Source organism: Callorhinus ursinus, unplaced genomic scaffold (genome assembly GCF_003265705.2).
Source record: "Callorhinus ursinus isolate GAN/ISIS: 27379988/994484 unplaced genomic scaffold, GSC_fseal_2.0 scaffold25, whole genome shotgun sequence".
Taxonomy (NCBI): Eukaryota; Metazoa; Chordata; class Mammalia; order Carnivora; family Otariidae; genus Callorhinus; species Callorhinus ursinus.
The window spans coordinates 28549895-28573633 of NW_027397087.1; the positions used below are offsets into that span (position 1 = coordinate 28549895).

At 50.7% G+C, this 23739-nt stretch overlaps 1 protein-coding gene, 1 long non-coding RNA gene and 1 other non-coding gene across 11 annotated transcripts in view; 1 reads left to right on the plus strand and 2 right to left on the minus strand.

Moving 5' to 3' along the window:
• Window positions 1-23739, minus strand: part of CA12 (carbonic anhydrase 12) — a 56027-nt gene that overhangs the window by 31710 nt on the left and 578 nt on the right. For 8 of the 9 annotated variants that reach the window (XM_025884068.2, XM_073877148.1, XM_025884066.2 and 5 more), the window contains exon 2: window positions 18420-18440. The exons of the other annotated variant lie outside the window; for it this stretch is intronic. In XM_025884068.2, coding sequence (XP_025739853.1) covers window positions 18420-18440 — 21 coding nt within the window. The remainder of the gene's footprint in view (window positions 1-18419; window positions 18441-23739) is intronic. 9 annotated transcript variants of the gene reach the window in all.
• LOC141370065 (uncharacterized) lies at window positions 9743-12046 on the plus strand. The gene is made up of 3 exons (XR_012373761.1): window positions 9743-9894; window positions 11732-11805; window positions 11900-12046. It is a non-coding gene; the product is annotated as an uncharacterized lncRNA (long non-coding RNA).
• Window positions 20243-20349, minus strand: LOC112833497 (U6 spliceosomal RNA). The gene has a single exon (XR_003210649.1). It is a non-coding gene; the product is annotated as a U6 spliceosomal RNA (small nuclear RNA).

Consider the following 23739-nt stretch of genomic DNA (forward strand, 5'->3'; position numbering starts at 1 on the left):
GATTCTTGGCCCCACCCCACGCCTCCTGAATCAGGCACTCCGGGGAGTGCCCAGTGGCTGTCATCAAGCCCACAGGTGATGCCGCTGTTCCTGGAAGCTGAGGACACTGCACTTGGCTTTCAGCTTGCCTCTCTCGCTCTTAGGGCCCTGCCTTCTACCCCAGAGCTTGGCAAACTCAAGTGTCCAACAAATGGTTCTTGAGCAACAACAGCGACAAACCAGTAAGTGAAACAAGTTGCTACAGCAGGAATAGCCTCAGCCCAGTAGCGAAACCTGGGCGAGCCCCGGTCCCTGGTCAGTGCTCAGCCCACGCTCTTCCCTTCGGTCTTCCTTGACTCATTCACAAACGAATTGTGGTGTAAAAATGTGAAGTCCACAGTCAAGCCAGATGTCCTGCTCCACCCTCCTTAAAAAGAATATTAAAAATACTCTTTCTCGGGCGCCTGGGTGGCTCAGTTGGTTAGGCAACTGCCTTTGGCTCAGGTCATGATCCTGGAGTCCCGGGATCGAGTCCCGCATCGGGGGGGGGGGGGTCCCTGCTCAGCGGGGAGTCTGCTTCTCCCTCTGACCCTCTTCCCTCTCGTGCTCTCTATCTCTCATTCTCTCTCTCTCTCTCTCAAATAAATAAATAAATAATCTTAAAAAAAAAAATACTCTTTCTCCATGCTCAAGCATCTCTGAATAGAAAAGTCTGCAGACATCATCTTTTAAATGTACTAGTAGATGTGTAATTCTGGAAACATAATAATGGTGTTTGTGGTAATTATTCAATGTTGACTATTAGGAACATAACTTCCTTTTCTCAATCTGGTTTTATGGCTCATTTTTAATTTTTTTTAGTGTGGCAAAATATACATGACATAAAGTTTACCATTTTAACAATTTTTGAGTGAATTTGTGCCATTAAGTACATTCACACCACTGTGCAGCCATCACCAGTATCCATTTCCAGATCTGTTTCCATCACCCCAAGCATATGTCACTAGTGAGAATGTGAAATGGTGCAGCCGATATGGAAAACAGTGTGGTGGCTCCTTAAAAAGTTAGAATTACCATATGATCAGCAATTCTATTCCTAGGAGTATACTCAAAAGAAGTGAAACCAGGGACTCAAACAGATACTTGGACACCAATGTTCTTGGCAGCATTATTTCCAGTTGCCAAAGGGTGGAAATACCCCAAGTCTATTCATCAACACATGAACAGATAAACAAAATGTTATATAGACATGCAATGGAATACAATTTGTCCATAAAAAGGCTCATCTCATTTTAATGTACAATTTCTTTTCCTAGAATCCCACCTCGTAGATGTTTAAGGGGAGCTGAGGTAGGTCTCTATATTTGCACACCTGTCACAGAACCAAAATTATGGTAGATGCTCAGTAAACCCTCACTGGTTGAGAAAAGCTATCTGTAATTTCTTCTTGAGTCTAACCTCAGAGCAGTTGTCAAACATGAGTGAGCATCAGAATCCCCTGGAGGGCTTGTTAAACACAGATTGCCGGGCCCCACCCCCACAGCTTCTGATTCAGCAGGTTTTGAGTGGAGCCTCAGAATCTGCATTTCTACCAAGTTCCCAGGTATGCTGATGCTGCCTGTCTGGGTACCACACTCTGAGAACCCTAGAGCCGTATTCCTTAACCCTGGACCTACTCTGGCATCTCTGAGGGCTCTTAAAAGTTTGCCCCTGGCCCCAGCCCCTGAGATCTGCTTAATTGGTCTTGGGTGGGGTCCATACACAGGAAGCTTCAAAAAGCTGCCCAGGTGATTCTAACGTGCAGCCAAAGTTGAGAGGAGCTGATGAAAAGCCCTCCTCAGATCAAAGGCCTTGACGTCGGAGCTGGGGCTTTTACCCTCCTTCACCAGGGTAAGACTGCTTTTTTAATTTTTGTTAAAGATTTTATTTATTTATTTGATAGAGGGAGACACAGCGAGAGAGGGAACACTAGCAGAAGGAGCGGGAGAGGGAGAAGCAGGCTTCCCGCGGAGCAGGGAGCCCGATGCGGGGCTCGATCCCAGGACCCTGGGACCATGACCTGAGCCGAAGGCAGACACTTAACGACTGAGCCACCCAGGTGCCCTGCTTTTTTAATTTTTAATTAATGTTTTCTTGTGGTAAAATATATATAATATAAATTTATCATTAGTGACATTTGCTATGTTCACAGTGGTGAGCAACCATCATCACTCTTTAGCTCCACAACATTTTCACCACCCCGCAGGGAAACCCCATCCTCAGTCCCCATTCCCCTCCTTCCCTCAACCCCTGGTAACCACTCAGCCACTCTCTGTCCCCGGTGGATGTGTCTGCTCTGTACATTTCATGTCAGCGAATCAATATATGGCTTTTGTGTCCGGCATCTTTCACATAGTACAATGTGAGTTGTTGGTACAGCTGTCCCCTCTAGCTGACAGAAGGCTGCTCATGACCCCCCCCCCACCAACCACCACTCATCTTTGTTAAAAGTGTGAGGCTGGGGGTGACCAACTGTGACTGCATTCGGGGTTAAGACAGTAGGTCAGGGACAGTGCTGGATATCCAAGCCGAAAATGACCCCCGCAAGGTATTGAGCTGTGGAATTTTTTTTTAAAGATTTTATTTATTTATTTGAGAGAGAGAGAGTGAGAGAGACCATGTGAGGGGAGAGGGTCAGAGGGAGAAGCAGACTCCCCACTGAGCAGGGAGCCTGATGCGGGACTCGATCCTGGGACTCCAGGATCATGACCTGAGCTGAAGGACTTTTGATGTCTGTTAGTAGAACCAGTACCTACCCTTTTCGCTTTCACTGTGATCTCTCACCTCCGTTTTGCAGCCAAGCATCTTCCAAGAATTGTCTAAGCTGCTGGCTTTTGCATCTTCACTTCCCATTCAGACTCGCTGCTCTGTGACTCTGACGTGAGGCCCCCATCCCACTGAATTCAAATAGACTCTTCAGTCCTGGTTTTTCTTGCAGCCCTTGGCCCCAGTGTCCCCCACCACCCCGTTTCTGAAACCTTTCCTCTCACACTATCTGTAGCTCCCTGCCCCTTAATGTCAGCTGTCCCATGGTTTTGTCCTTGGCTCTTTCTTTTTTCTCGCACAGGCCCCTGGGCTGAGCCTCTCACCTCCTATGGTTTCAACACCGCCTCTGCCCTGCCCGGTTTCCTCCTGAGCTCCAGGCCAGCTGCCTACTGGACGCCCCTACTGGATGCCCATGGCTTCCTGAAACCAGACAGGGCTGGAGAGAGCGGAAGACAGACAAACGATTAAAAAAGAATAACCAAATTTGCCATCTTTTCCTCTCTGACTGTCCTCCTTCCAAAACTTCTCTCACTTCCTTCAAGGTTCTCTGTCTCAACCGATGGTACCACTCACTGCACCAAAACCTAGAATCACAATTTACTTCTTCCCATCCTTTCCTTTGGTCCCACTGCTAGGCACAGGGAAATAATGCTTTTACTTTTACGTGTCTTTTTAAAAAACTTTTTATTCTGAAAAATTTTAAATGTACAGAAAATTTAGAAGAATAGCACAAACCATTCGCATATACTCTTCACCTAAAATCACTAGCTGTTAACATTTTGCCACACCTGCTTTCTTACTCTCTCTCTCTCTCTCTCTCTCTCTCTCTATACACATTATTGTTATTACAGTTCTTCCTCAGCCTGTGATGGGATTATGTCCCAATAAACCCATTGTAAATTGAAAATATCCTGTAATTCGAAAATGCACCTACCCTACCAAACATCACAGCTTAGCCTAGCCTACCTTAAGCATGCTGATACTAGCCTACAGTTGGGCGAAATCATCTAACACAAAGCCTGTTGAATATCTCATGTAAACTGTTGAGTACCGCGCTGAAAGTGAAAAACAGAGTGGTTGTCTGGGTACAGAATGGTTGTAAGTCTATCAGCGGTTTATCCTCGTGATGGGGTGGCTGCCTGGGAGCTGGGGCCGCTGCCCCCACTCAGTGTCACCAGAGAGGATCACACTGGGTATCGCTAGCCAAGGAAAAGACCCAAACTTACAATTCCAAGTAGAGTTTCTACTGAATGTGTATCACTTTCACACCATCCTAAAATTGAAAAATGGTTGAGCCCTCGTAAGTCGGGGCTGTCTTTTGAGAGAAAGTTTCAGACATCGAGCCCTCTTGTACTTAAATACTTAGATGTCTATCTCCTGAGAACAAGGACATTTCCTTCCATAATCACAATACAACTATCCAAGTCAGGAAGTTTAACAATTAATACAATACTGTTATCTGGTATAAAATCGATATTCATATTTTGTACACCCAGGCTCAAAGGATCTTCCCACAGATTATGTATGATTTATAAAAGGGGAAAATGGTAACATTAAAATGGAGAAAGCTATCAGGCATTATCTTAACCATGTGATCAAAATTATCACCAACGATGACATCGAGTGCCTCTGGATGAATTGCACAGTCAGGGACACATTACCTCTGCAGGATTCAAGCCAAAACCTACAACCTGAATCTCATGAGAAACTCTTGGACAAACCCAAACTGAGGGACCTTCTAGAAGATATCCAGTCTATATGCTTCAGAAATGTCATGGCATGAAAGGTCTAAAGAGACACGACAAAAACATGCAATGAGTTATCTGAATTGACTCCTGCCTCAGAAAAAGGGCTATTAAGGATCTCATGAAGTTTCTTTCAAACTTGGCCTTGCTGTGTCCCCATTGGCACAGCCTTTGTTCAGTCCTGCAGCTGCATATCTGTGCCCCTCCCTGGCCTTGTTTCTCCAGGCTTACCCCACTCCCCCGCCCTCCACACTAATGCACACACCGCAGCCGCACATTACTTTGCTAACAGTCTTCAGTGGCTCCTCAAGGCTATAGGATTAAGCCCAAGGTCTCTAGTGCAGCCCTCAAGACCCTCGTGATCCCACCCCCTTCTCCAGCTTTTGCTTTCCCCACTGCCACCTGTCAAAAATCTGAGGTCAGTTTTGGGGGGGGCAGCTAAAATTTCACCCAAACTCACAAGTTAGGCTGCCACAGCTTCACTGCAAAGACACGAGACTCCTGAGTCTGAGACCAAGGGCAGTTTAATACTCACAGCAGGAGCATCGCGACGTTTGTGCCTGTTTCCCAAGCCCCGGTTCCACAGGGCGCCACAATGAGGGCCAGGTGACACTTGCACATGCCAACCACTCAGCATCACGGCCAAGCAACTCCACTTTTAGGAAACCCCAATCTTCTAGAGGGGCAGTGGGCAAACCTGCCCAACTGTACCCCCCGCCCCAGGGAGACACTGTCTTTATCTTACAGGATAGCAAACAAATCTGCTCTCTGCCCTAGAGGGAGACACTGTCTCTAGTTTATAAAACGATTTGCTACATAAACATCCTTGAAATGATAGTCTGGAACCAAAGCCATCAGCCCCTCTGCCCAGAGACTTGCTGAAACACCAGAGACCCAGCGAGAACAATCTTCCAACACCACTCCTCCAACACGAGGGGGCTGCAACCTGATTCTCTCTCACTGCGTCACATGCTCTCACCTGCTTTTTGGACCTCTGTGGTCCCCCATGGAAAGCCATCCTCAGCCCTAAACGGCACCCCACCCATGCACAGAAACATTCACGCACTCTCCCTGCTTTGCTCCTTTGTCTTTCAAGAATCAGCTCCTCGGGCAGGCCTGACAGCCACTCTCGCCCCCAGACTGAGGCCTTTTGTGCTCCCTTGGTGTCCACAGCACCAGTGCCCAGTGTCCCAGCTCTTAATGTGCTCCACGGTAATTGCCAGCTTGCATGTCTGCTGGCCCCTTGGCTGTCAACTCGTTGAAGGCAAGGCCTGCGTCATGCTTGTCTCTCTAATCCCAGGACCAGCCCACAAAGGAATCCTTAAGGACAGGTCAAAAGCATAAGTGAATCGGTGAATAAACTCTTCTTTTAAAGCGACCAGCCATTTCTCCCTGTCACTTGAGGTCGAGTCAGATGTACAAACCGATGAAGCTGGAAAACTGACCTGGGACAAGGGGTGGGGCAGGTATGGGGTTCATAAGCACCTTCCAGATTCTGGGGGAAGAACCAGAAATGTGTTCATGGGGAGGCCCTCCCCAATGTTTGTAGGATGGAGCGCCGGGACCAGCCTTCTCAGCTACCCGGGCATGAGGCAGGGCACCACCCAGTGTTTCTGCGAAACCGTAGCCCCAGCTGAGGCCATCCAAATGCTGGTGCTTCGGGCTGGGATGCTAAGCGTTCTGTTTAGTGATCCAATGATACAAACTAGGTGCATCTTTAACAGGTCTGCCTCCATGCAAAGAATACTCTTTTTCTAAATATGAACTTAGGTGTTCTGGACAGGAATGTTGTCCCACTTGTGATTATTTCAAACTTTAAGTCAGTATTCTCAACGGGAGTGATTTTACCCCCCAGGGGCCATTTGGCAATGTCTAGGGACATTTTGGAGTCCTTGTTGGCAGGTGCTCCTGGCGTCTAGTGGGCAGAGGCCAGAGATGCGGCTAAACATCCTGCAATGCACAGGACAGCCCCCCACAACAAAGAGTTATCCTGCCCGGAATGTTCGTAGTGCAGAGGCTGAGGCCGGGACTAGACTATCGTGACTGCCTTGGCCGGACCGGATCAGACAGTGTGGAGGAGGTGTTTCTTACAAGGATTGGGTGCTCTCATTGTGAGTCATCCTGGGGCCAGAAAGAGGAATAGAGGCCTGGAGACAGGGAAGAGGGAACATAGTCAGGAGGACTCCAGGCCAGAAGAGCAAGACTGGTGCCTATGTGCCGGTGGGGGACCCTTGGGAAAGGGTTGATCGTTGCTCTCAGGGAGCACTGTGGACAGAGAGATCTGGTTTAGGATTTTCCTTTTAGACTGCAATTGCCTTGTGTCATCCCAGGGCCTGAACTGTTTGTTTGTTTGTTTGTTTGTTTGTTAAATTCTAGGACCCGATGAGGTTTTTTGTTGTTGTTGTTTTGGCTACCATGTAATGAGCGCTCACTATGTGCCAGGCATCATTCTATATCAGAGCTTGGCTACATTTTCTGGCAGACGGCCAAATCGCCAATATTTTAGGATTTGCGGGCTGTACGGTTTCTGTCACTACTACCCAGTCCTGCCTCATTTCACCATAGCCTCACCATAGCCTCCTAGGCACTGTGTAAATGGGTGAGTACAGCTGCGTGCCCAGAAAATGTTATCTACAAAAACAGGTGGTGGGGGCACCTGGGGGGCTCAGTCAGTTAAGCGTCTGCCTTCGGCTCAGGTCATGATCCCAGGGTCCTGGGATCGAGTCCCGCATCGGGCTCCCTGCTCTGTAGAGAGTCTGCTTCTCCCTCTCCCTCTGCCTGCCGTTCCCCCTGCTTGTGCTTGCTCTCTCTTTTTGTCAAATAAATAAAATCTAAAAAAAAAAAAACAACAACAACAGGTGGTGGGCTGCATTTGGCCCATGGGGCAGAGTTTGCCAACCCTCATTCTATATGCTTAATGTGTAGTAATTAATTTAATCTGCATAAGGGCCCTATGATATGGGCAGCATACTCTCATTTAATAGAGGAGGTGACAGGGCCACAGGGGTTGGATGATAAGCCCAAAGTCACTGTGCCCGTAAGCAGCAAGGCGGGCCTCTGACCCCGGCCACCGAGGTGGCTCCCAGTGCGCTTTAGTGGGCACGGAGCCCAGGCAGCAGCTGCGGTTACAGCCATGGGGAAGCCCTGGCTGCCTGTCCAGAGCTAGAGGGGAAGAACAGTGATGGAGGACATCTGTGACCTGATCAGTATTCCCTGGGGAGTCTGGAAATAATGAAAAAAAGAGATCTGATAAAAGACTCGAACTTTCTGCAGTCACCCCGGGGGGAAGCTGAACTAAAGTGAAGGATGACTGGCCTCGAACCATGGACCCGATGGTGACTCAATTCTTCACTTACCAGCTTTCACAAGAAGGAAGTGCTTTCTGATAGCTGACCTATCGCTGTCTTGCTGTTATGCAAAGCTACTCCCTCGGTTTTCCTTTTTTAGTGAGAAAACTGGTTTTTTCATGGGTCTCTCACACCTGAGGTACTCCGTCCAGGCTACTTCCTCCTATCTCCTTTCCCGAGAAGCGTGAAGAACAAAAGGATTGTCAAGGGCTCTGGAGCCATCTGGCCATGCACCAAGCTGTGTGACCTCGGGCACATTGCCCAGAGTCCCCGAGCTTCACTCACACAATGAAAGTGGCAGCCTGCACCTCCCATTCCCATTGTGAGGAATGAACGTGGTGGCATAAGATCACTGTCCAGAAGTGACAGGCTCCCAAGACATGCTGGGCCCCAGGCCCTCCTGAGCTAAATTATCTCAATGCTTCCTTTTTCTCTTGTGGGCTGTTTGCCAAACTTTTAGAGCAAGTTCTCCCCTTCACCTCACCGGAAAACAAATCCAGGGTTCCCTCTGGGTCTCCTTTTACTTCGAATGAGATATGCATGGTGATGTGGCATTGCATTTCAGCCTGCTTTCACCTCTGAAACCCTATCATCCCAGATCAAGTGTTACCCTCTCTCTGGTGCCTTCCCTGACTCCCAGAGCCAAAAATAAACAGAGAAATAAACCATTCATTCCTTCGTTCATTCAACAAATGTTTCCTGAGCATCTTCCCTGGGCTGGGGTCAGTGCATCTGCCTGAGCAGCACCCCGCCCCCGGCGGGGGGGGGGGGGGGGGCGGGCTACATCCTCTTTCTGGATGACTCTCCTTGAGGCTGGAATGGCTCCTTGCTTACCCCGTGCCCTGCAGAGGCCCTGGAGCACTGCCTGCAGCAGGCTTATGCTAAAAAAAAACAAAACAAAAAAAACGCCATTGAGGGAAGAACTTCTCCAGTGATAACTGGACAAGTTAATCTTCTCCCGGAAGTAAGCGCTTGGCTGTTAGTAGAAGTATCTATGCTTCGTGGGGCAGTTACGTGCGGAGAATGTCAGGTTCCTACACTTCATTTTTCTCCAAGGTGTAACAAGTTTTCTGACCAAGCAGCTTTGCACACTCAGTGTGACTTGCACACTCAGTCTCACTCACTGATGGCACATTCCCAACGTCATCCTTGCTGGTGCACAAGTTGAAGCATCACACCAAAAGGTGGCACATTCCCAACATCATCCTTGCTGGTGCACAAGTTGAAGCATCACACCAAAAGGTTTGTCAGGAGCCAGGGAGACCCTTGGGGAGCTGCCAGAAGGAAGCACGGAGGAGTCACTTTAAGATCTCACCTGAGTGCCTCTCCAAGCTGTGAGGCACATGCCGTAAGTCAGAAGCCGGCTGAGAGGCACACTCCAGTTCCCTGGCTAGGGGATGGGAATGTGAGTGTGTGTGAGTGTAGACGCACCTAAGAACGTAGCTACACACGTGAATGTGGATGTGGGCGTGCGTCTGTGCTTGTGTGTGTGTGTGTGTGTGTGTGTGTGTGTGTGTGTGTGTGTGTGTGCACGCGCGCGCGCCCTCCTTCCCCGGGAACCAGAGGGATAGAGCACGCAAGCCGGCTTTCCCCGTCCTTTCGGTCTTTGCAGGCTGGCCCTGGTCCTGCGGCAGCCGCACTCACACGACGCGCCCCAGAAGCTCCTTCTGCTCTGCCGCCCGGGTGCCGCCCGGCCACTGCTTTGATCCACTTGTCTGACCCGCTTCTTCAGCCAGGTTCTTCCTCTGCTTCCTGTTCTCCCTCCCACTGCGGTCCCTTCTGGCCCCCATCACCACCCTTCTCTGGCTGCCCATCCTCTTCCTGAGAACCTGAGAAGGAAATTGGTTCAGGATGGCCCCTAGAGGAACCCTGACACGAGTGACAGCCACGTGTTGCCAACAGTAACAATGGCTGGATTCTATTGATTTTTCCCCCCTAGCAACCACACAGGGCTTTGATCTCCATTTCCCATGAGTGTAGCACAAGGAACCGGATCAAATGTTTATCTATGCCAAAAGGTATTAAGTCTATTGTGTTTTCTCCAACCACTAAGCCTTTTGTCCTGAGGAGGGGAAGAAAAACAAGTTAATTTGGCATAATCTGTTCCTGGCAAATTTGATTATTTACTTTAAAAAAAAAAATCACTGCCTTGGGGCGCCTGGGTGGCTCAGTTGGTTAAGCGACTGCCTTCTGCTCGGGTCATGATCCTGGAGTCCCGGGATCGAGTCCCTCTTCGGGCTCCCGGCTCAGCAGGGAGTCTGCTTGTCCCTCTGCCCCTCCCCTGTCTCATGTGCGCGCGTGCTCTCTCTCTCTCTCTCTCAAATTAAAAAAAAAAAAATCACTGCCTTTCCTCCATGGCATTTACACAATGTCATGATGTGCAGTGTAAGGCATGCAACACCTGCTTATTTTATAATTTTTATAATGAGCATCCACCGAACGACCAGGAAAGCACATGGGATGGGAATCAGGAGACCCAAGTTGCTGGTCCTGGCTCGGCACCCCATGCTGTGTTTGGATCACTGTGGAACTGAGTTTCCCTTGCCTCATTCGTAAATGGGGGTGGGATTTGGCTATATCAGTGTCCGCACCCCAACCCTCCCACATCCCGGGGTCCCTCCTAGGCAATATGGCAGTCTGAATGCCAGTCTGAACAGAGACAGACACTCATCCACAATCAGGCTGCACTGTGTCTACATTTCTATTAGGTGTCAACATTTCCAGCTGAATTACCAACAGGTCAAGACCCCTATTACCCCTCTGTTGGTTCCGCCCCCCCCAGCCCCTCTCCCACATCCCTTTGAATTCCCTTTCTCTAGCGTTTCACACTCTTTTCACTCTCCACTTTGCAGCCGTGGTGATCCTTCTAAAATGCTTACCTGATCACCTCAGGTTTCGACTTGGAATGTTCCAGCAGTCCCCAGCTGCCTCCAGAATGAGGCCCCACCTGCTCAGCTGGCTCACAAGCTCCTTGCGCTCTGGCCCCGGCCCGTCTCCCCAGCCCCAGCCCCTCACATCGAGTTCCTTGCTAGTCCCCGGAACGACCCAGCCTAGGTGGTCACGGCACAATTTGTCCCTCGGCCCCCGGTGCCCTTCTACCCCTTGCCCTTTGCCTGGCTAGCTTTTATGTGTCCTCCAGGTCTCAACTTAGATAGTCCCTTCTCCCGGAAGCGTTCTCTAGTCCTTCCCCCTAAACACTAGGTGAGGTCTCGTCCATGCTGCTTCTCTCTGTACTGGAAGGCCCTGTCTAATTCACGGTGTCCTCCGGGATTCACAGTCCCGCAACGGAGGACGCCATGCCCCAGTCACCATTTCTCCAGCATCTAGTCCAATCCTCGGCCCTCGGTAGTCACTCAATATGGTGGAATGAGTGCGAGCCAATTATCTTAGGCTAACTGAAAACTTTGATTGGCTTCTATGTCTGTCTTTGAATAATAACAAATGGGGACAATTAACTATTTCACTAACAGACTAATTCGTTAAAACAAATCTTTGAAACAATGGTATCCATGGAGGGGGGTGGAATAAAAGAGTGGTGGAAAATGAGAGTATCACTCTTCTAAGGTCCCTTCTAGCTAAAAATTCCAGAAATCTATCTGTTACAACATTTTGGCTCAGGAGCAGGAAAAATAATCTAGAAACTGGAAGGGCAATATGAGGAAGATTCTTTAGATTTGCAGGTCATAGGACAATAGACAGTTAATCAATTTACCCCTGGGCTTCCTGGTGGCCAAAACTAAAAGGCAAACACAGTCATTTGCATGACTGCCTCAGACTTGCTACCAAACATCTTTGTTCTACAACCTTCAGTCACATTTCCTCCCTTCTCCACTCCACACACATACTTCCCAGAAGACGGAGCACCAGGGAGGGGTCGCTGTACCACGGCACTGAGCACCATTGGCCGATGTCAGTGCTGCCCGCTTTAGGTAAGTCTCCCTTTCATCATAGCCAAGGAGCCTTTCCAGAGCCACCTGTCCCACGAGGTGGGGGCTGCATGAACCCTTTGCCCTGACTGTGCAGGTGTCCTTCCGAGATCCGGACAGGTCTCATCCAGTTCACCCAGAAGTCACAGAGCTGATCTGGTCACAAGTTAATGATTGCAACATCGTTTAAAAAGTTAAGATGAGCTAAATAAACTGTGCAGAGCTAGACCCGCTCTGAGTCAACCTTTACAGACAGAAGGAGGTGCTGTACTTGTATTTCTTTCTTCCTGGTTGGCATAAAATCCAATGCTTGTCAGGGAATTGGGGAGCTTGCTTGGTCCTTAAAGAAAATTTTTGTTAAAACACACACACATAGAGTGCCCAATTTACTTTGTTTATAAATACTTGTAATACTATCGAACACTACCAAAAAGTATACATGAACTGAAAATTGGAAAAAATTACAGTTGAAAATCAAATATGGTTCCCCATCGTTGCTATGTACTGTGTTGGACACTGTCCGTACTGGCCATTAGTCTTAGACCTCTTTGCTCCCACTGTTTTCACTATTTCATGGTGGAAATTAATCATTTCAGCTCCTTTCCTTGTGTTCTTGGCGTGGGACAGGGTGCTTCTCAGCGAGCCCTCGTGGATCAACTACCCTATTTCATTGCTTCCAGACACCACTGATGATAAAGCCCTATTTCAGAGACGCTAAAATGTAGGAAAAAATGTGTATCTGAGAATCAATGAATTACGGTCTTTGTCCAAGGCAGGCGCTTGGCCACATGGTGTGGCCCCTGGAAGTCTGGCTGTGCTTCTGGGCTCCACAGTGGTGCCTGCCCCCCTCACCCCTGTGGTGGCCCCTGCACAGGAGGATGGCAGCAGAGCAGGAAAGAGGGCCCTCGCTCCCTCCCAGCAGATTGCTGGAACAATCTCTGATCCGTTCTCTTCGTCATGGAAAACCAGACTTTCCAGTCCCTGCCGGGAGCCTCCTTCACACACCAGCTCTGAAGTCAGGCTTAAATCTTACTTCCTGGAGCTAGTTTACCCCAGGGCTCATCTCTCTACGTGCTGGGGATGGGCTGCCAAGGGCTTTCACCAGCTCCTGGAGGGGCTGTGCTCTGCTCTCACCTGGATGCCTGGGGCACATAGCAGAAGGGGCAAGTCGGAGCACAGCCGGAGGCCTGACAGGACCCGCTCCTAGCTCTGGTCAGCCCGCTCTCACGCCGCAGTCCCAAGGCTTGTCTCTGCCTCAGGCGGGTGAGGGTTCCTGCCTGGGGCTCGGCTTACTTAGCTCCGAATCCTAACAGCCCAGCCTCAGATTTCTTCCCAGGTTCAGGCCTCCACCCTGGCACCCTAAATCAAGGATCAGCCTTGAGGCTCCCCAGGGCCTGAGCGGGGAGGCTGAGGATGCCTCGGGAACTGGTCCCTAGAGGTCTGGCAAGCACGAGGGAGATAAGGTCTGACCCCACCCTGCCCTGAAGGACATGGCTAGAAAGAACATTCTGGCCCAAGAGCAGTCTGTGTTTTTTTGCTTAATCCCTTTCTTTCTCACAAAGGAAATGTCCTATTTGTTCAGTAACCTCCTTGCTATTAAAAACTCAGGTAATTCAGCAAAGCATGAAGAAGCCAGCCCTTTCTAACAGAGCTCACATTGTTCGGTGCTACAGAGTTTACAAGGCATTTTCCCACATATTAACTAATATAATCCCACCCTGGGAGGTGGAGGGAAAGAAAACGGTGATTAGCTGTATTAGGTGCTTGCTCTGTGCCTACATTGTCTTACTTAATCCTCCCTGAAGCGGGCCAGTGCTTCTCAGCCAGGAACATCAGAACCCCCTGGTAGGCTGGGGGGGTGGGGGGGCGGCAGCCCCAGAGCTTTTGATTTGTAGTTAGATCTGGGATGGGCCCAAGAATTTGCATTTCTGACAAGAGGAAACAGGGTGCCTTTGTGACTGCTAAAGAACGGGAGTGAAGGGATTGGGCTTTTCTTCCCAGCCTCCTTCCACCTGTTTCACTTCTAGGGCATCCTGAGTCCCAGGGGACCCTGACGCTGCTGATCCGAGGCCCGTATTCTGAGAACCACGGAGGTAGATGCTCTTACACCCATTTGGTAGTTGGAAACACTGAAGTTCAGAGGGGAGAAGTTAAGTTACTCTCCCCTAAGGCCATTCAGCCAGAAAGTGGCCTCACAGATATTCGTGGAGGTCCGCCTGGTTCTGGGCTCTGCACACTCTCCACTTCTGCCTCCCCCCACTCCCCTGCCGCTACACCTGCCTCTAGGAACTAACCCTAGCTTCCTTATTGTTTCACCCAGCTGGTAAACCTGGCTGCAAACACTGAAATGCAGGCCAAGATGCCCCCAGAACACACAAACCTCAATTCTGCAACTCAGAAGAGCTGAGAAATAATTCTGAGTGGGTGGACCATACCACATCCTAACAGACCCTGGATGTCACAACTTCAATTAGAAGTAACTGGAACTACAGCACAGATTGCAGAAATGATAGTGGGTTGGATTGCTGGCCTCAAGAGAAATCCCCAACGCACAGGGAGAGGGATTCAGCTCCCTGGTATGAAAAACATGTTCTAGGCTTTTCTCCCCTCTCTCCTCAAGAGTGCTTTGTGCCTCTTCCCATTCATCCTCAGGACGGCAGCTGGACTGGGGGAGAGGTGATGGGGGTGTTTGGAGTTGGCTGAGCCTCTCTACCTTGGGTAAAGACAAGACCCGTTCGTAATTAAATCAGCCTTTTAATTGCACGTGTTCCCTCACTGCAGTCTTAAGTTGGCCCTTGAGCTCTGAGTCTGCTCTCCAGGCTGCATTTGAGTCTGAGGCCACACGGCGCCTTTATCCCAACTACAGAATAGAAAGTAGAGAGATTTTCCCCCAGCCTCCCTCCACGTTTTGCATCTCATTCTTGGGAAGGGTTTGGGAAGGGTCTGGGAAGGACGTCACGTGCCAGGGAAAGTTTGCGGCAACCTAATATTCCAGCAGATTCGGGACCGAAGGTGGGTGGAGGTAGGAGCCTAGAGAACCAGAGTTTTGGCCCTGTGGAGGATCCTTTCCTGATTCTCAAAGGAAATCCTTTAAGCCAGGGAATCTCTGGTCTGGGACGAAGGAGAAAGAGCAGCCCGAGGAATGCAGGGGCAGTGCCTGGATCCCAGGGAGTCTTGCCAGAGCCCAGGGCCTTCCAGCCACCGCAGAGAAGCTGGGCAGGAGGGTCGGTGAGGGGCTGCAGGCTACTCTCCTGCATCCCCAGGCCAAGCCACCATCACACCAGAGTTCCCTGCACCAGGATGGAGGGGCTGGCCCGGAGGGCCCTGGACTCCAGGAGAGGTGGGACGCCCACCCCCTCCAGGAGCTTATATCCCATCTCCTTTGGAAGGCTTATCTGATTCCTCCCAGATCTCTAGCAGACAGTGGTTTCTGTGTCTGAGCGAGCTCACATCTGGGGAGCACCAAAGCAATGTCAAGTGTGCTCAGGGCTGGAACGCGGGGCCCACTCTCTGCTCACATGACGTGCTCTTAGGTCCTTGGTTCCAACACAGTCATTCTTTTTGGTTGCTCTGTTGTTTTGAACATCCTAAGGGGGTTTTTTTTTTTGGTTTTTTTTTTTTTTTTGGTTTTTGTGGGAAAGGGCCAAAAAACTTCCAGGGTAAGGATGACTCTCCCAGCCAGCTGGAATTTGTTAACTCTTTTATTGCATATAATACTCATACAGAACAGTGCATCATCAGTGAACGGCTTGAGGACTCCTCACCATCTGAACACAGCCCCCATACCAAGGAACTAAACATGACCAGCCCCCACCTCGCACCTCCTTCCCACCACCCCCACTGCACGAGGGCCCCTGCTACCTTGACTTCTAACGGCAGAGATTCACTTCAGCAAGCTGGAGTTGATCATTCCCTCACAGGGCAACCTGACTTGCAACTGCCCCCCCCCCCCCAGAGTTGGCAGAGCTGCTGGGGCTCAGCAGGATTGATCTGGGACTGATTTCCGGTGGGGAGGGCCTGCTCAGCAATTCTAAACCCAGCACACCTCCAGCTGCTGCTTCAGCCGCCCCGGAGGGGTGCCCAGGGGCAGGGCGGGCCCCAGCTTGGCCATCAGATGGTCCTCCTGTCTCCAGGCGGGCCAGCAGGGAGGTCAGCCTGGTGACTTTGTGGAGGGGGAATGGGAGTAAGGTTCTCTTTCCATGTGCTTCTAGAAGTCCTACCCCGTGTTCCAGGCCGCGGGAGGCCCCTGGACAGGATGACTCAGCAGCATCTACGTGCAAAGTAGCTGAGGTCTGCACCCTGGGAAAACCAACACGTGGCATTTGGTTGGACTTGCCTCATTCAGTGCGGCCCTCATGGCTTGGAAACCATTTCCCCCGTAGCACCCATGCCAGGCCCTCTGTTTCCCCGGGTGCCAGCTTGCCGGCCTGGACCTGTCCGCCTCCCTGGCCAGCCTGCATCCGTCCTCCTTCACCGGCCCCCACCGACGGCTGACCCCACATCATGTGCACTCCGTGCACTCATCAAAAGCCAGATTTGTCTCTGCGCTCAGCCCATGCATGTCACGCACCATTAGACTCTGCCCTCTGCTTCCTCAGCAGAGCACTGCTCGGGGGGTGCAGGGCAAGGGGGAGGGAGGGCCGACCAGAGCTGCCGGTCCAGAAGGAATGCTTCTGCGCTGCTCCCGTCACCCGCCACACGGCGAGCCTCCCTCCCGAGGAGCCCTGAGGCCCAGACTCCACTCAGTCTTCCTGGGTCGAGTCATTTGCCTGGCCTCTCCTTCCCTCTGACTGCCATCCCCAAGCTGGATGTGAAGACCTCAGATAGGAATTCTGCAAAGGCCAGACACCTTCCTGCCCCCCACCATCCTTCCCTCTCCAGCCCCCACCACCACGTGACTCTCCCTAAAACACAGATTACTCCCTGCCCTGCCCCTCCATCTCTGGGACAAAATGAGAAGGGTCCAGCCTGCCCCTCCATGTCTCCCCTGTTCGATCCAACCTCTGTTTCTGACCTTAAGAGTCAATCACTCCCCTGGAACTCTTTCTGTAGATGTTGCCCCCCCCCCCGATACCATCTTGTTGTCTCTTGCCTCCGCTCATGTGACGCCATCATCATCTCAGCCAACAGCACGTCCTTCCTACCCCCACTGAATCCTCTCCATCCTCAAAGGTCCAGGTGAAAGCCCTCCCCCTCCAGGGCACCTTCCTTGACCATCCAGCCCTAGCATTCTCTTTCCTCGGAACCCTCAGAGCACTGAACCATTTATTCATTATCTGCCATTCTCTATTCAGCTTTGAATTGGGAGCTGTAAGTACTCCTAGCTACAGAGCACAGCCTCCCCTTCTAATTACCCACCCACTTAGCAGCATGTCCTGCACAAGGAAGTACATAATGATGGAGCCATGCAACGCCGGAGCCGAGGAGACCTTGGCCTATAGGGGGTTGGCGAATTAACTCAGTGACTTTTCTATGCCTCCCAGGCTAACAAACAGCTAAAGGCTAGCTTTTGCAAATATAAGTCAGACCTTGCTGTGGATTCTGCTTCCGCTGTGGTGATCAAATCCTCTGCCTGTCACCGCTCCTCCCGTGCCAGGGAGGCCAGTTCCAGCCTCCTCTTTCCAGAACAATCTATCTTGCCCAGTGCTCCTGACTGTCCCTCCCAAGACATTATTAACATTCTCGCACTTGTCTGTGGACCTGGCACCCCGCCTCCGGTTCCCGCCCCAGCTGATGGCCAAATTTCCAGTCCATTTCACGCACCGGCTGAGCTGATTTCAAGCTGCTTATCTTGCAGGCCTGCCAGAGATGGCGAATGTCATTCTTGACCCAATCCCCCGGAAACCCCGCTGCATACTTCACATCCCTCTCCCTCCTCACGCACGGGGCAGGCATCCCTCTCTCAGCAAGGACGGGCCATCACCACCTCTGCGCTCCGCATGCTTATGAACATGGCAACAAGACGTTAATTCTAGACACGCGGACAGCTTAAATTCTGGGGTCTGAGCCAAACTTCCAGAAAGGAGCCCTTTATGCTTTATTTATTGTAGAATAAATGCCCCACGGAGGAGAAGGTCTCTCTCCCACCCAAGGCCCTTGCAGCCTAGAGGTAACCGAGGCACATTCACCTGGGAGGTCTGGCAGAAATCCTTGCAGGAATCTGGAAACTGGAATGCTAGGATTCACAGTTTGAGTGCACAGAGCAGGCTCCTGCACTTGGGGAAAGTACGGCACGCAGCCCGTGTGGAACGGTTCTTTAGAGAAGCCTTTGTGCTCTCTTAATGATACCAGAGTCCCTCTTCTCAACCCCCACAATAACCTCCACAGATCATGGCGTTTCTGGCTTTTTCATTAAACACAGCCATCTCCTCCAAAAAGTATTTAAGGGGCGCCTGGGTGGCACAGTGGGTTAGGCATCCAACTCCTGATTTCGGCTCAAGTCATGATCTCAGGGTCATGAGATGGAGCCCCATGTCGGGCACGTGCTCGGCACGGGGCCTGCTTGAGATTCTCTCTCTCTCGCTCTCTCTCTCTCTGCCCCTCCACCGCCCCCCGCGCTCACTCTCTCTAATGTAAATAAATCTTTTTTTTTTTAAGTATTTAAGATCTCTACTTACCAAAATAGCTCCACTTGGATCCTGCAAAGAACAAAACAAAGCAAAGTAAGTACAACGGAGCTTAAGCAAGTGAGAGAAAACGCTACAGATTGGATTTTGAAATGGGTGCGGTCGGAAAGGAGGCAGATGCCCAGACGGACGTTGTCAAGAGTCTGTGTCAGGTCGGCCGCTTCCCAGAGCCGCCAGGGGGAGGCGCGGGGCCACGAGTGGGTGCAGGGGCTCACGGACCACGGAGGGGGCTTCTTCATTAGAAGCCTCCCAGATCCTAGAGAAGCCAAATTTTATTCCCTGAAAACGTAAAAGAAATTCACAAGGCTCAAAACCCAAAAGCTCCCAAAGGGTACACAATGAAAGCTCTTCCTCCCACCTGATCTCCCTGCTTCCAGGAGAGAGAAAGCCAGTTTTATGAGCTGCTGGGAACATTTTCACAGTGACTACACGCGCATATGTAATCACATTCTTTCTCCCCATTTCTGCAACACAGATGTCAGCATACTGGAAACACTGGTAAGCCTCTTGCTTTTTCCCATCGAACAACACACCCTGGAGAGCCGTTCACATCAGTCCGTAAAGAGGAGAAAACTCCCCTCAAAAGGAAAGTTTTTCTTTGAGGAAGCTGCCACCCTCCCCCAAGTTAGAATTCCGGGGGGGCAGAGAAGGTGTAGGAGAGGTTCTGCCAGGAGTATCATGAAAGTCACCTACCACCTCCCACTGCACACCCTTCACGCATAGAAGTCCCCTGTTCCGGGCGCCTGGGTGGCTCAGTTGGTTAAGCGACTGCCTTCGGCTCAGGTCATGATCCTGGAGTCCCGGGATCGAGTCCCACATCGGGCTCCCTGCTCGGCGGGGAGTCTGCTTCTCCCTTTGACCCTCTTCCCTCTCGTGCTTTCTATCTCTCATTCTCTCTCTCTCTCAAATAAATAAATAAAATCTCTAAAAAAAAAAAAAAGAAGTCCCCTGTTCCTACATCCAAACATATTTTGGAAAAAGAAATGTTACAGAGTTGCATGCTTGGTACCCTGCCTGACATCTCCCTCTTCATCTCCAGAAGGACGCAGAGACCCTGAGACTCGGGGTGTCTCAGGGGACATATCCAGGGAGAGGGACTCTTCACATCCCAAGCACCTCTCCTGGCTTCTCTTGATGCCACCACGATGCGGGGCCCACAGGGTACAGTCAGAAGAGGAAGGCTCTCACGGCCCCTTTCTCTCTAGGGAGCTGATTTGCAGCAAAACCTAACTGACCAGCAACCTGCACCCTTCACAGCAACCGAGCATTTCCTACTCAAGGCAACGTGATTTTTAAAAGCAAAAAGAGAATTTTGCTGCTTTTGAAAAGTTAGTTTAATCCCATGGTTTTCTGTTGTTGTTCTGGTTCCTTTCTTTGCCTCGGTGCTTTTAATGAATTTGGTTTTTAATTTTCAAAATGGTAATTGTATCTAGTTACACTTGTGCATGGTTTAAAGTGTCAGATGGTTCTACAAGGCTTTTTAATAAAATATCAGTCCCCTGACACCCCTCGCTATTTTCCTGGTCCCTAGAGCACTTTGAAGCCTTTTTCAATCTGGGTAGTATCTCCATGTCTCAGTAAAATAGGCCTGTAGGGTTCCTCCATGATTCGTTTAGGTTGAGGTGTTATTACTATCCTCCCTCGCTGGAAGGGAAACGGTGAGGTCTCTGTGCACCACCTGCAGCCTATCACCTTTTTTTTTTTAAGTTTCAAATAGTTTATTTATTTATTTAATAGGTTTTTATTGTTATGTTAATCACCATACATTACATCATTAGTTTTTGATGTAGTGTTCCATGATTCATTGTTTGTGCAAAAATATGGAACGCTTCACGAATTTGCGTGTCATCCTTGCGCAGGGGCCATGCTAATCTTCTCTGTATCATTCCAATTTTAGTATATGTGCTGCTGAAGCGAGCACTATCACCGTGTTTTATATGTAAGGCAAGGACAGTCCCCTGCATGAAGTGGAAGATCAGTGCCCGCTAAGAAGTGTCTCTGCACATTTACCAGTACCTCCAGCAAACTTGGGAAATCTTCGCGTCTCCTCCTTCTCAATCGCAAGGAGCGAGGGGGGCTGGTGTTCAGACACCTTAGAATATCTAATGAGTACTTACAGACCTCTTCCCCCATAAAAATGTCCATAGGCTTGGACACACAAAATTTCATGTACAATTAATTTCAGGAGGTCCGCAGAACCCCTAAAACCTGCTATGGACCCCACAGGAGTTAAGAGTCCCAAGATTAACCTCCCGGGAATTAGCAATTAGATGAAGACATGCAGAACCAAACCTGTGCATAAGCCCCAAGTGGACTGCCAGCCCATTTCCCGAAACGACGCCGGAAAGGAACAAAGAAGGCTTTGCCTTGGAACCAAGCTACAGGAGACCTCAAACCTCTTCAGGGGTTTTGTCTGAGGACTTCGCTATTGAAATACAGTTCTGGATTTCAGAGCTAGAAGAAACCAGATCATTGCCACATAGCTGGGCAGAGCACTTGGAAGCTCAGCACACAGACATTCACGAGTAATGGGGGAGTTCATCCTCACAGCTAACCCGGAGAGACGGCCACTCTCCGTGATCCTGGAGACCACCAGAAAAACAGCTGCAGCCCCCGAGCAGTCCTGCCTTGGCCAGGAGTTTAATTGCACCTGCCCCCAAATCAAATCATAGCCTTTCATATTCCACCTCTTCTGAGCTCTCCCCACCAAAGCTTGCTAAGCTGAGGTCTTCCCTTTGGTCGAGGCTTATCCTCAGATGAGGCAGCCGGGGAATACTGCGGGCAGCTCAGGGGCCAGTGTCACAGAGTGGACATGGGGGACTGAGACCTCCGGTGGTGACAAAGGACCAGGGACGCGTTCTTAAAACGCAGCAGCATCCAGAGTGAACTTCCCTGCCTTCCTCTCTCCGGGCAAGCCCGCCTGGTCCTCAAGCCCTGGTGCTTTGGGTATAAATGACAGTCCTTCCTCCGGAAGGACTCAGGAGCTGGAAGCTGGGGAGAAGCAGCACCGTAGAAGGAAGGGGAGGGTGGTCTGAATGTTGGGGGGGGGTCATCTGATGAAGGTCAGGGCCCCTGGTCCCTCTTTGGCTCAGAACTGACCCGAGGAAGACTTTCTGAAGGGGTGTGTGTGTTATTTGGAAGTGGCACCTCATGGTTCCCCACCCCCTGGCTAGGGCAGGAGTCCTGGCCACACGCAGGAGGCGGGCCGGGCCAAGACCGCTGAGGCTACCTACACTTTGGAGGCTTCCTCAGGGAGCAGGCTTTTCCAGGAGAAAAAAAAAAAAAAAAAAACCTACGTTTTTCCTCTTCTGTGTGGGAGACTTGGGAGGCCCAGCTTGCTGCCTGTTAGAACCTGCAGGCCTATTCTGTACCGGGCGGGGAGAATGCCCAGCGTGCTCACTGAGGAAGTGGGACAGATGAGGATCCAGGCCAGGGGTTCAGGGCCCCGCCTGCTTCCTGGTCTGGGTGCTAGAACCTTCTCTGAGTAACCGTCACTGCCAGAGACCGCCCAGCTCTCCATACCAGGTTCAGGCAGAGCAGACTCTGCGAGAAATCATTGAAATGTTCCCCACAGCAACTCAGCATTCCAAGGTTTTCTCCAGAAGACACGGGACCTCACCTTTTTATGCTCCCTCCTTCCCCTCTCCAGTCATTTTTTCCCCCAGACATTCACCAGTGCCAAATGCTGGGAGTTTAAATGTTCTGGGAGGAGGGTAGACCACACTTTGACCTCATTACCTAGTTTAACCCCCCTCCACTCCCCACCCTGTGGGACTCTACATCTCGGTGACTTTGGCTTTGACCTTGTCCCCTGAGGCAGTCAAACAGTCAAGAAACCTACATGAGGAATAACAGAATAAAGACTCTAGGGGTAGGCAGGCTGGCTACTCAGTGTAGGGGTGAAAGTGGCTTTTTGACTGCAAGCTCCCCCACCCCGACTTGGAAAATGGGGAGGGAAGGAAGGCAAAGGAGGAGGGAAAGGGAGGCAAACGGGCAGGGGCAAGGGCAGGGGCAAGGGCAGGGGCTAGGGAGAGAGGGAGGAGAGGGAGGGGAGGGCAGGGATGGCAGGGGAAGAGAGGGAAGGGAGGGAAGGGAGGAGGGGCTGCCCCAGAGTGAGGGGAGTAACAGGCTTTCTAGAAAGAGCCAACGAATGGCTGTTTCTCTCCTGTCTCAGAGCAGCTTGGAACTACAAGGGAGATTTCTCACAAAACTTCAGGTCCCAGTGCAGCTTTCTGGAAAGGGGAATACGTGTCAAAGTCTGCAGTTTTAAAAATTAATTTCCACTTTCATATAATCCCTTTCTTCCACCAACCTTTTTTTTTTCTTTTTTAAATAGGCTTCATGCCCGGCATGGAGCCCAACGTGGGGCTTGAACTCATGCCTCGGAGATCAAGACCTGCGCTGACATCAAGAGTCCGGTGCTTAACAAACTGAGCCACCCGGGCGTCCCCAACCTTCTATCTCTTCCGGACCAGACGACGGAAATAATACCAAGCATATCTTGCCAGCCAGCGGATTTGAGTTAAGAACAACCCCAACGCTGTGACAGGCCAGCCCCCCCACCTCCCTCCTACCCAGCCCCACGGACACAGTGTGACCTCCAGCAGAGAAGGAGGCTCTGAGTCTTCACGCTACAGAGCAGGATCAATTTCCCACACCACTGTCTATCAAGTGAGGATCCATTTCCAGCCATCATAATCACTTTCAGCCCTCCTACAAATGTTTCAGCCCAACCTCGGTCCAGGACCGATAGCACCTACAAATGTCCCTACAACTTGGAACACACTCTGTCAAGGGCAGGAGCTACCATCAGTTACCAGGGAAGTTTCTACAAAACTCACTATCTACCCCCAGAAAAGTGCTCAGCCAGCAGCTGGAGAGGCAGGCAAGAGCTTGGCATCCTCTTGCTGTTCCTAAGGATTAACTAACCTTGACCTTGGCTGCGCACCCAAACTCACTGCCTTGACCCAAGGTCCCCACACTTCCTCCTGCCATCCCCTCGGGCACCCTCAGCCTCCAGCCTTTTGGGGTTAAGAGCCCTAATTACACTCAGAAGTGAGGTGTGTATGCTCTTCCGAGTGCACACACACGTTCAAGATAGTAGAGCCCTTCTGGAGAAAAACAATGATTAAGAATGGGATGCATCATCCCTTTGACTTGGAGGTAAAACTTAATGGTAAAGAGTCTCTCCTCCAAAGGAAAGCATCCACCACTGCGGGAAGGTGCTGCAGCTGGGGCATTGCAAAACCCTTCCTGCTAACCAGGCGGCTCCGACGCGGCTCTGACGCCACGTTCTCTCCTCGACCATCAG